General features: G+C 29.4%; 1 protein-coding gene across 2 annotated transcripts in view; it reads left to right on the forward strand.

The window, feature by feature from the left end:
- The window catches only part of LOC106462248 (brain tumor protein-like), a 64,920-nt gene that overhangs the window by 35,549 nt on the left and 16,877 nt on the right, over positions 1 to 12,494 (forward strand). For both annotated transcript variants that reach the window (XM_013922148.2, XM_022389444.1), the window contains exons 6-7: positions 254 to 463; positions 1,545 to 2,049. In XM_013922148.2, the coding sequence (XP_013777602.1) occupies positions 254 to 463; positions 1,545 to 2,049 (715 nt within the window). The remainder of the gene's footprint in view (positions 1 to 253; positions 464 to 1,544; positions 2,050 to 12,494) is intronic.

Below are 12,494 nucleotides of genomic sequence, written 5' to 3' on the forward strand. Positions count from 1 at the left end.
AATTAGGAGAAAAAAAAACAACTTAAAATGAGAAACTCTTCACATGTGTCTTACAGTATCTCCGATCACTCAACTAATAATTTTTTCATTATATAAATTAATATATTAATTATATATATTAAAAATGCATTTACTCAAAGTATTTGTAACTACAAATTGGTAAACTTTAAAAGTTGTGTGTGTAATTTTGAATTGAGTGATATTTTCTGAAGAGCTAGTTTTGTTAACAAACATTTTATTATTTCTACAACAGGAGACCTTTATGAAGTACCAAGCAGTGTTAGATAAACGACAGGAGGATCTTTTACAGGAACTGGAGAATGTGCATTCTGAAAAAGAACTGTTTCTCATGGAGACAATGCATAATGTAGAAAGAACAATGGACAAATTTGAGGATGCCTGTAAATTCACCAAAAAGCTCCTACAACATGGGAATGCCATTGAAGTGCTCACTCTAAAACAGGTTAGAATGACTTTCAGTTAAATATTGACTAATATATAAAGGTGGCTTTTTTTCCTGGTTTGATGACGTTTGAGGTCTGATATATATAAAGTTCTACACGTGTAAATGAAATAAGTAATACAAATTCAGGTTTAAAATCTTAAATGTGTTCTTTAATGAAGTTTTTCATTTTTTTCAGGTTAGTTCATATTGTTGTGCATACTGTACATACATATTTTAGAGATAAAAATATTGTTAATTTATTAGCATGTAACTCTTCAATGATTCTTAAATGTTTATGAATGTTTTCCACTTTTTAATGTTTCATAGTTAATTTTGTTAGAAGTTTACTATATAAAATAATATTTGATTAATGCATTATGAAAATAAGAATAATCTGAAAAATGAACCTGTAAAGTTAAAAAATTAAAAAAAGTCTTGGATATTTTCTGTTAACTGAGGTGCTTCTTTTGACAACATTTTAATCTTTAGAAAAAAAAGACATTGGATACTTTCCCATCCATAAAATATTCCTAAGATGTTCAAGGCACTACATAAGCCTTCGCTGAAAGAGGATAAACAAAAGACATGATGTAATCTTTGCAATATTTGTTAAATACTTAATAGTTTTACATGTTAAAAATTGAACAGAAAGGTAAAACACCATTTTATATGTTTTCAGTGAATTATTCAAGTTATCTTGATTGTTCTGTTTGCTTAGATTGCTTGTATTAAAACCCCACTAAATAGAGATGAACTAAGCAGATATTTTTACTCCTGAGTCAAACATTAGAGGACCCAGGATGTTCCAGTTTTTTAATGACTTTTTGTATTTCAATTGCAATGACAAGAAAATTCTATTGTTGTGAAGAGGTTAGACTTATGATGTTCTCCGTGTTTTGCTTTTTGTATAATTTTTCATAATTGCAGAAAATTAAGTGAATATGATAGATCCTCCAGCAATATATTAAATACATAAAGAAGTAGATTGCTCGGTTTCTTTCAGTTCTTTTTGTTATGTTACTAATAAAGACATTTTGTATTTAATTATAAGTTTCCATTTTCTGGGCTTACTTTTGACATTTAAAGTGTATCCTTACAGTTTGTCCGTTCCCAGCTTATGTATCTGATCAACAACACACCCAAGCCTGATGTCAATGTAGAAATCAAGTTTAAATATGATGAATCTAATTTTGAGAAAAGTATACAAGAAATCTGTGGATTTCTGTGCAAGTCTTCAGTACTGCCAAAACCTGAAGACACTCCACCTCCACATCAGAATTCTCCCATCCATTCAGCTTCTTCTCTTGATAATGAGGGGTTTGTTTTACCTCCTGATGTTCTTGGTGATAAAACTTCAGTGCCTTCATCTCTAGATGTAGACTTGGCCAATAATGTTGTTGCTCAGTACAACTTGGCTCAGTTGGCTGGCATGGCTGAGCGTAGCTCTTCTCAAGAATCTTCTAACCCAACACCTCCCCCAACCTTGTATGATCTTCTTCAGATTTCTGCTCCTGGTAGTGATGCAGCAGTAGCTGCTCATCTAAATGCTCTGAACAACTTATCAGCTTTGGCTAAACTTGGCTCAGTCTCTATGAATGATTCTGGTGAGTGATTTGTTTTTTTAAGGGACTTAATTTTCAGTAAATTAACTGTTGTTTACATCTAAATAATACATTATTTTTAAGTCAAACTGCTATACTAACAAGCTTGAAACTTATGAGCTATTGCAAAAAAAAAAAATCATCAAAATTTTCATTTGTTGTTTGCACATCTTTTATATAAATGGAAATATACATTGTGTGAAGTACTTGTGCACATAACAAAAAAATAATTGTGAACATCCATGTCTCATATTTTTTGTTTACTATGGTATAACCTTCTATATGTATAGAGAAATGTTTAATAAATATGCTAATTTATCTACACTTGCTAAAAAACAATACTGATTATTCTTTGTTAGAAGAGAAATTACTTACACACCAAACACAGGAAGTAAAAAAAAAGCAAGAATCGGGTATTAAGGAAGGCAAAAAAAATCTTTATTGAACAATAAACAATCACTGTCATGGTCCTGAAGAGTGTGTGTGTGCTTGCATGCTAGTAAAAGTTGCATCTTTGAAAGTGTCAACTAATTTTACACACCTAACCAAACTCATTTTGAAACAAGAACACCCTTAGAAAATTATGCAGAAATGATCCTTTAGACATTTTAGTGCTATGTATATATATCAAAGTTTGATCACAAGTTTTTACAACAACTTGTGTGTTCACATATGTGTTTATATGCTAATGAGGAAACACTTGGCTTAGAGGCTGGTCATTCGAGGTAAAAACTGACAGTCAAATAGTGCATACAGTCAGATAAAACCAATTGCTACGTCTTCATTTATAATCTGGAATGTGAAATGGTACGTACATAGATAAACCACAGCTTTTATTTAATTTACAAAATATTAAAGCATACTGTTAAACTGTGTGTACTTTAGTAATACTTAAAATTAAAATTAATTTTTTTAAAACTTAGAAGCTTTATTTTTAAGTAATGGGCCTAGTCGGTATTTAATGGCATATTTTGTTAGGCCTGATAAAAATTCTTAATTCAAATGAAAGTAAATTTAATTAATTGTTACTTTTTACATAATTATAATGGCTAATTTAAAATTATATATGTAAACTTAGTTAACATTAGATTAGGTCTGAGCCTGCAGTATTTTAATCTTGTTATTAAAATCTTAAAAGTGTCTAGATGAAAACACCTGTATTTCTTAGTCTAATTTTTAAGTTTAGTTTGTTACTTGTTAAACTACATAAATCTTGCTTATTAAGCTTAAACTTAGTACATGTAACATTACCAAAATCATAGTCTTGGTTATTTTTAAGTGAAATTTATATAAGCCTAACATGTTTTATTTTCCAGTTGTTTGTTTTTCAATCTTGGTTACTTCAATTATTTAAAATAGAATTTGGACTTCAGTGGTTCCTAAGACTGAGTGTAAAAACTCAAGAATTTGAATAACTACAAGTGGAAAAGACCAAAAGGTAAGTTTTCTATAGAGTATGTTATGATTCAGTATTTTGATTTTTCTTATGTATATTTACTCATATTAACAAAAATCTTTTCCCTATTTTTTATACATACACTTGTATATATAGAGAGAGATGATGAAAATACCAGTATACCATCTCTGCTCTGGTGATAATGATTTTGGTATTTCTAATGGATCATCTAAAACTGTAAATAATTACTTGGGTAATTATTTCAACTCAAGCAATGGTAGACTTTTTTATAAAATAGTAATTTTTAAGTATGTACAAGAAGGTTAAGGTATTAAGTAGTAAAAATAAACTTGTGTCTTTACCTTAGTTATAGGATATGCTAGAGATAATGGATAGGGGGATAGAGATTTGGATTTACTAAGTCATTGAGGAAGGGTTTGAGATTTTGCAGAAGGAGGGATAAGCTATACAGAATTTCAGATGGGAAGTTATGTATAGGAAGATAGTTATTATGAACTTAATGGCATTAGGAGAAAGGATTAAATATGAGGTAGTGGAACAGATTTAGTTGGTTTGGAGTTAGAAGTTGTTAGTTACAGTGGATTAATGGTACAAGTGGTGTATTGCAGTCCTTTGTTATTTCTCATTTTCATTAATGACATTGAGAATGGAATAACCAGTAAATTAATTGTGTGTGCATATTATATTAATGGTTATTTCTTGTTTAACTGAAGATTTAATTGTGCAGAGATTTGAACTCTACTGAACTTGAGAAAATTATCTGAGTATAGCTAGTAATAAGTCAAATAAAAAATATTGAGTACAAGTTGAAGGTGGTCATTAGTTTTCTCAGTTAGACCTCGTTTGGAATATTGTACAGTTTTGGTCACATTATTTCAGAATGGATATAAAGTTATGAGGGGCATGGTTGGAGTTTTTAGGAGCACTAGATGATCAAAAGTAAGAGTTACAAGTAGTAAGATATAAGTTTAAATATGGAAAATTTGGACACAACTCCAACTAGGGCAGTATTACTTTTCAGCCAATAGAATAGTTTGCCTTTTGGTGTGGTAGAAGCTGCAACATTGAAAGAGATTGGATGAGTAGTTTAAAGATTAGGGTTGTAAATATGAAAAAGGTGTGTTTTTGTTATGTAGATTGAAAGAGGATTATAATAAAAGATGTGACACGCTAACTTGGAAATTAAATTGGAGCTAATGTTTAGTGTATTCAGTTTTGTGTCACTGTTTTCCACAAGTACATAGATATTACATTAATTAGTGTGGGTATATATCCAATGGTTAGTCAATATACTCAGTAAAGCCATACAATAACTTCCATAAGTATAATTTAGGATCAACAACTGAAACACAAAAATTTGTCTTTTAAAGTTCTGAAATACTATTTAATTACAACTTTTGATACAATGAATATTTTGTTTTTAGTTGATGTAAATGTAAAAATTTGTATACGAGTTTAAGTTTATTTATTTTGTTTATGAATGTTATTAATATGGCTTGAATACACTAAATACCTTATTAGAGATATGTTGTATTGACTTACAATATTACATTGAAAGCTTTATTTATAAACTGATTTCTGGTGTACCTGTTTAATCTTAGCATCCATTTCTGTTGCTCTGATTTTGACCATTACACTGACACACAGACTAAGAAGAATTTTTAAAATTATTTTTTATAAAATTACTTCTGAATCAAACTGTAAATGTAATGGAAGCAGGTAACCATGGGAACATTCGTAAAGAAAATAATTAGATACTTGTGGATTTTTGTGTGAGTTTAAGAAAAACAGATGGAAGTGAAAGTACTTATTTAGGAAATGTAAGGCTATAACTAAAGATTACTATTATCATGTAAATCATTAAAACTTGAAGTTTAGCATATCATAAAAATCTAATTTTAACACCATAGTGAGGATATTAAGATGATTAATTGGGTGAATATTTAATAAGCATAGATGTTGTGTATTTTAATTTCAAGCAGTTACTCCATGAGAATTGTATAGCCAGCCAATATATGGGGGGAGGGGGGGGGGTTGCAGGCTATTAGCCAGTGACCTGTCCAACCAACTTTTGAGTGGAAAGTTGTCTGTCAAGCCTGAACTTCATTGTTCATATTATAACTGTATTCCAACCATGATTGAGTTAAATATTAATTTCATAGTCAAACTGAGATTGGACTTCATTTCTGCAACAATTTCAAATGATTATTTTTCAAATGAGAACTTTATTTAATCTTGTTTGGATAGGATGGATGTGACTGATTTCCCCAATTTTTTCTTTTTCCTTTCTTTCAGTGACAATACTTAATGATATTGCATAAAACTTTGCAATATCATTATATTATATTATATAGTTTTGGCTTGGGAAAAAAATTTGTATAGTCTAAGTATTTCTGTCATTTTTTAGATTGTGAAATTTCCAAAAATTTGTTCTGAGACACTGTTTTGAAAAACATTAAAAATACTTTTTTCATCTTAGAATTTCTCTATTTTTCTATCATTAGTCAGAAACTTTAATTTTATATATCCAGTCAGTTTCAATTAAATAGATATTTATTAACTTACTTATTTTGTGAATTAAAATAGTCTGCTTCTGGCTATGAAATCAAAATGCAAAAAATGATAAAGATTTATCAGTCACCCCTAGACCTAACCTTTCAAAATGGTTATACCATTACCTTTGCCAGACTTTTTAATGCTATATTTATCTATAATATAGTTTATTTTCAATAAATGAAGAATAATAAGCTAGGTCTAGTAATTAAAATATTCAAAAGATCGTGTTAACTTATGTACTTAAAATGTTGATCATTTGAGTATTTTAAGCAGTTTTTCTACACACCTTGAATTTTTAACCCTAGGTCAGATGAATCCAGTGTATGTTCATTATTTTTAACTTTGAACATTTTTACTTTAAGATCAGTACCAGATGTTTGCCTCACCAAATACCTGTTCAGTTTTCAAATAATATTTATTAACTACAATTTTGTACCATATACATTTTTTATTATCAATATAACCAGCAGTGACATCTAGTTGTATTTAGAAATCCTTACTGTGTACATAGTTATATACCCTAGTGTTACATAACCACTAACATCAGAACTTTCTGTAATTTTTCACTAATTGCTTTACTTCTGGATGTAGTTTACTATCAGTTATCTGATGAACAGTGAAATTACCTCTTTTAACATCTGTTTCTGTTACATTTTGTGACTTACTTTCTTACATGTATAATTAATTTAACTCTGTGAAATATAGAACATGTAAACAGACAAGTTTTACTTCAGGCACGAGCTTCTTGAATCTTAAGGGTGGTTTTCATGTTTATTACACATGTTCTGATGTGATAGAAACGTATTGAACCTGCAGCAGATGCCTTGATAATTGCTGAAAGAGGTTGTGTTGCTTCTAACCTTATTTTACTAAAGACACTGTTATTTTGTTAGCACAAATATATAACATTCCTTCAGATGAGAGGGATTTCAAAAAAGTTTAAAAAGTACAAACAAAAAGGTGACATTTCTTGTGAGAATTGGGCCCATGGTTCTTAAAAATTAAAGCAAGTTTATCACAAATAGTTACAACTAGAAAAGCAAATAAGCCACTCTGAAACTAATCATGTAGCAAAAAATAATTTGAAGAATATAGTTACAAGTGGATATCCAAGCATACAGGGAATGACATTAGTTTAACAACTCAAATGTAATGCACACAGACATAAAAGTAATTTAAGCTTAGCTTAAGCCCTCTTGTCAAGCAGTTCATCAACAACCTACTGATTACTTACCACTAAATCTAAGGACATGAATTTGAATTTATAGATATAAATAAACATTGTTATCAATGACTTCTGATCAAAGCAAGCATTAGGACTAATAAAGATTAATCATGTAAATAATGTGTTGATTCATCTGCTGGGTACCTTGCCGTTAACAGTATTTTTGGCTTTAACATTAAGTGCATAACTAGCTAACCATTAGACCTATTACCTGTAGGTATGTGCTGATATTTATACTGGTTGATTCTTAAGTTTATTGACAGGAAAATAATTGTTTATAGAACATGATTTTTTTGCCATACCCTGTGACAGTACCATTGAAGGCCATGGCCTTTCAAAACTTTAATTAACGTGTGTTATAACACCAAAAATTGCAAAGGTGTAAGCAACAACAAATGAGATGTTTTAAATCACTAGTTATAAGCATTAACGTAAATGAGATAAACGTTCTAAAAGTGTTATTAAATGACGGCAAACAAAGAATAGCTGTATTCAAAATGCTGCCCAAATGTAACAAATACTAATGTGATAGTTTCTTTGTTAATATTGGTTGCTTTTCTTGGTCTGTCCTCATATCATATGTAAGTGTGTCACTGACACACATTTCTTGTATCTTCATGATAACATTCATCTGGGAACTATTTGGTATAGAATCTGGCAGCAACCCTGATGTTGTGGTGAAATTCCTCATACAATAAACCATGATGAACTGTTCTGCTGAATGCTAAGTCATTTTTTAGGTGACTTTGATTCAGTAACACTCTTGTGTGCTACCTTATGTAGGAATGTTTATTTTACTACTTTTTAACTAATTTGACCCTGCAATGTTGCAGTGACCTACTTATGCAAAATTCAGACTTTGCTCTCAAACTGAGATTTGTGTAACCTACTTTGTAATGATCGGGTTTCAACCTTTTGTTGCACAAAACCATAATCATTGGGGGGATTTATGTCTGTAACTGTAGCACTTGAGGAGCAGTGTTGATAAGTTTTTGTTTTAAAATTTTGGTATCTGTATACACCTTTGCCTTTGATAGTTTGGATTTATGATGTATATCCATAAAATTTTCAAATGACTTGATCCAGAATGCCTTTGATGATATTTTCACTAAGTAATTTCACGATGCTTCATTCCATACCGCTAACTATTATTTTCCTCTACATCTCTATTTCTGAATAATTTGCACATTAATAGACTTTTGAATCACCCCTGTATATGTGTACATGTATTCTGTAGTAGTTTGTGAAGGAATCTGGTTTCAGACTTAATACTTGTTGATGTATGTCACTTGAATGGATACCAAAGTTTAGAATTTTATGGTAGGTTAGTTTTTATATTATATAAATTTTTCCATTAATAGTGTGAATTACACATTATAATAAAAATTTTAATTTCACAGGAAAGAAAGAGATATTTGTGCCATTGTCCAAAGAAGAAAAGGATACAGTCAAAGTAAATAAAATATTGAAAACTACCCACAAGAAGAAACATTTACGGAAAAGAACACAGAAAATAATTGGGAATTTCTATTAGAATACCATTGTAAGAAAAGTAAACTAATGACACAACCAGAAAGATGCTTTGTCTGCACAGTTGTGTAAAGAGTCACATAAATATATGTACAATTATTAATTTTATGAATTATGATTAAATATTGCTCAAGAATTGGCAACTTGATTGAGTGTATTATGGGGGAAAATGTTTATTTATTTTTTTTATAAGTTTTGAATAATAAAGCTTAATTAATGAAACTTACCTCATCATATATGTTGACACAGTTTTAAATATTAAAATATTTCAACTATACATTTTCCAAAATGTTTTAATAGTTTTGCTGTTAAATTTTGCTTTCACTTGTTAATGTTACATGTGGTAGCTATTTTTGGAAAAGGATTGCTTTTTTGTTCAATTTAACTTAACAGCATTTGTTTGGAAGTAGGTTCAGCCTTGTATTGTATTTTTAAACCAAGGCTGGTTGCTGAATGAATCTTCTAAACATTAAATGTTACAAAAAATTATTTTCTGTGGTAATGTGTCCTAGACAAATATTACTAATTTTAGTGGCTTTTTGGATAAATATTATATGCATTGTTTCATTTTAACTCAAGTACCCAATGAGTACAGCTTGTATGGAGAATGATATACAGTGCAACAATATAATTAATTTTTACGAGTACTTCCAATAAAATGTATTTATTTATTCATTGTACTTATTTACACTCAGAATCTGAATTGGTTCTCATGTTATGTATAAAAAATACTTTTTCTATCTTATAGTTTTCAAATTTCATTTGCATAGCTTCTGGAACCTTCTAAATGAATATCATAAGTTGTTTTAAGGTAAATGTTTATATTTTATTTTCTATTTTCTCTAACATATCACTAACGATAACTTTATCATTTATGAATACTACAAAGAAATACTTAAAACAGAAATATGTACATACCTTTTAATTTTTGTAAAATAATCTTTAAACATCATCTTTAGGTTATATTCTTACTTGCATGCCTTCAACTTTTCACATTATTTTTCATTGTGACACTAGAAACTTTAGCCATTGGTAGAATGGTGCACTTGCTAACCCTTGTGAAGAACCCTTGAGGAGAAGATAGTTTATATCTAAAAAAATTATTTACCCTTTCAAATGTGCATCTTATAATTTGTAAAATATAAAACTGAAACATAAATACAATGTCTATCTAACTACCGTATTTCTATGTGAGAAACAACACTAAAGTGGCGAGGACAAAAGCAGCAACGATGCTAAGAGTGGTTTGATTAGTTCTCTGTGGAATTCTTTACACCAATTGTAAAACAAGTGTTAGGAGTAATGTATTTTAAAAAAGTGCTCTTTTCATTGGTTATAAACATCTACCTTAACTAAGTACAATTGGCTGAGAAATCACAACTGTATGTGTAGAAAGTGGCCATGCATCTGTTAAGAGTCCAGAGAAGTTTATTTCTCCTTTCTCCAAATGTGCTATAAGGAGCTCGAAAGAATAATGTGTAAACAAAGCAATTAACCAACATTCTTTCTGTGTATGGAAGGTTTAATATATGTCAAGTCCAAAAGTTTAAAATTTGTTGAGTAGTGTGACAAACTGAAGTTTTAAGAACTTTTCTGTAAGGTTTTATTTAAAATAAAGGAATAAAACTTGGATAATATAAAACTTTGAACCCTAATATAAATTGTAATGCTAATTTCATTTGTATACATTGATTGTAGGATTGCTTAATTAAATTTTGAAAGTAACAAAGTAAAATCTCGTAACATGCACAGTACAGGGGTGGCCATAATTTTAGGGTTAATTACCTGTGTTTTATGTAATTTCAGTTTTTGGTTTTTCATTCATAGCTTTATATATTTACTGAAGTTGAATGCTGACTTTAAAAATTATTTTAAAATTAATAAATGGGTTTTTTACGTTTTTAATGAGCAGGCTGATGACAACAAAAAAATCACCATACTATCTTTTGTACAACTTTGCATGTTTGTTCCATACATTAAAAGAGAGTAATTTCCTTGTATTTGTATCCTCTATTGCAAGTATTTTTGCATCTAATACTACTGTATGTTTGATTATGTGTTAATCCTTGTCCATATCGTGATTGTGTAAACCTAACATTTTACTAAACATGACAGTGTTCCATAGTAGTTGTTTAGTTACCTTTAACAATTAAAAGAAACAAAAAATGTAAATAGAAAGGCTGTGGGTGGCGTTGTTTTGTACGAGTGAGTGAGAAAATGTTTAAACTTTGTGGTTTTTTTTAAAGAAAACAAATACCACTCATCCGTTACGTACATAGACAAATATATCGGTGAAAACATGTTGACTTGCAAGAGAAAAGGTTATGGAACATGTAAGAAGTGAATATCAGCCACTACGATTCCCATTACTTTTTCTAACCACTAATAAAACATTCCTTTCACCACAAAAATGTTATTTTCTAAACATTTAACTCTGTTGACAGACAAATAACTGAGTTTTCATCAGGAATTAAAAACGAAATTGACTTGGTCCTTCAACTCATTAACATCTGTCTTTTCTAGAAAAATTTCTATCTAAAAGGTTATTTATCACTGTTACTAATATGAAGATTTAATTTCAGTAAGTGGAATTTGTTATAACCCACTATTGTTTCTAGAGTGTGTGTGTATGTGGATTATATTAATGTTGACAAGTTAAGTGTAAATAACATATTTTATATTAAATTAATAAAAATGTATATTTAAACTATTATTTAATCATTAATGTGTTTTAAAATTGTGAGATAGTATTGTTTTGATTTAGTGTCGGTATTGTTTTTTATATCACTTAATATTTATCTTGTGCATTATTTAATGTTAAGAACTTCCTTTTCCAGAATTAAATATGGCCTTACCTGATGTGAGCCAAAGGCTGAAAGTAGTCGTGTGATATATTTGTGTGTGAGAGCATTTTAGGAGAATAAAGTAGTTTCTTTATATGTCTTGTATGAATTTACCCTCAGAAAAGCATTTTATCTAAATAATTATGAAAACAATCATTATATCCATAACCTTCATAGAAGATAAAAGGTGAACTGCTTTTTATTTCTCTCTGCATCCTCGGGTAGTCAGAATGTGTACAACGACCTCAGTTGAGAATTTAAATACACTTTGAGACTTCAGACAGAAAAAGGGGTGGCCACCTTGTTTTACTATTTAGATATGCACTTTGATTTCTCAATTACATATTAATAGTTATGTTTGTGTTGACCTCATTTAGCTGTTTAAATGCACTGTCCTCAGTTAGATAGTAAAAGTTGTGTGTGTTGACCTCATTTGGCTGTTTAGATGTGCAACTGTGTATCTTTAGTTAGATAGGAAAATGTTTAAAATCTCATATGTTCAAACTAGCCAGAATTTTAAGGCTACATGTTGGTACTGTGTGTTTCAAGGCTTAAACTATGTGGAAAGTTTTAAATACAAAAATAAAGTTTCATCAGTTAAATATCAAAAGTATGTAATCAGTCCTCATTTAAGCACCTTGTACAAATGTAATATGTGTGTGTGAGATTTTATTTTTTATATATATTTTACAGTGCTTACTGTAGAAATACACACACACACAACAAAAAAAAGCGTAACCATAACAATACATTTTGTTATGTATTGCATGTAATTTAGTGATCTGTATTATATATAGTATTTCTTATAGATAGTGATAAAGTTTTACATCTGGATGCATGATTTAAAAAAAAAAACAGCATTATTACAATTTTATAC

This window comes from Limulus polyphemus, unplaced genomic scaffold, assembly GCF_000517525.1.
Source record: "Limulus polyphemus unplaced genomic scaffold, Limulus_polyphemus-2.1.2 Scaffold1125, whole genome shotgun sequence".
Classification (NCBI taxonomy): domain Eukaryota; kingdom Metazoa; phylum Arthropoda; class Merostomata; order Xiphosura; family Limulidae; genus Limulus; species Limulus polyphemus.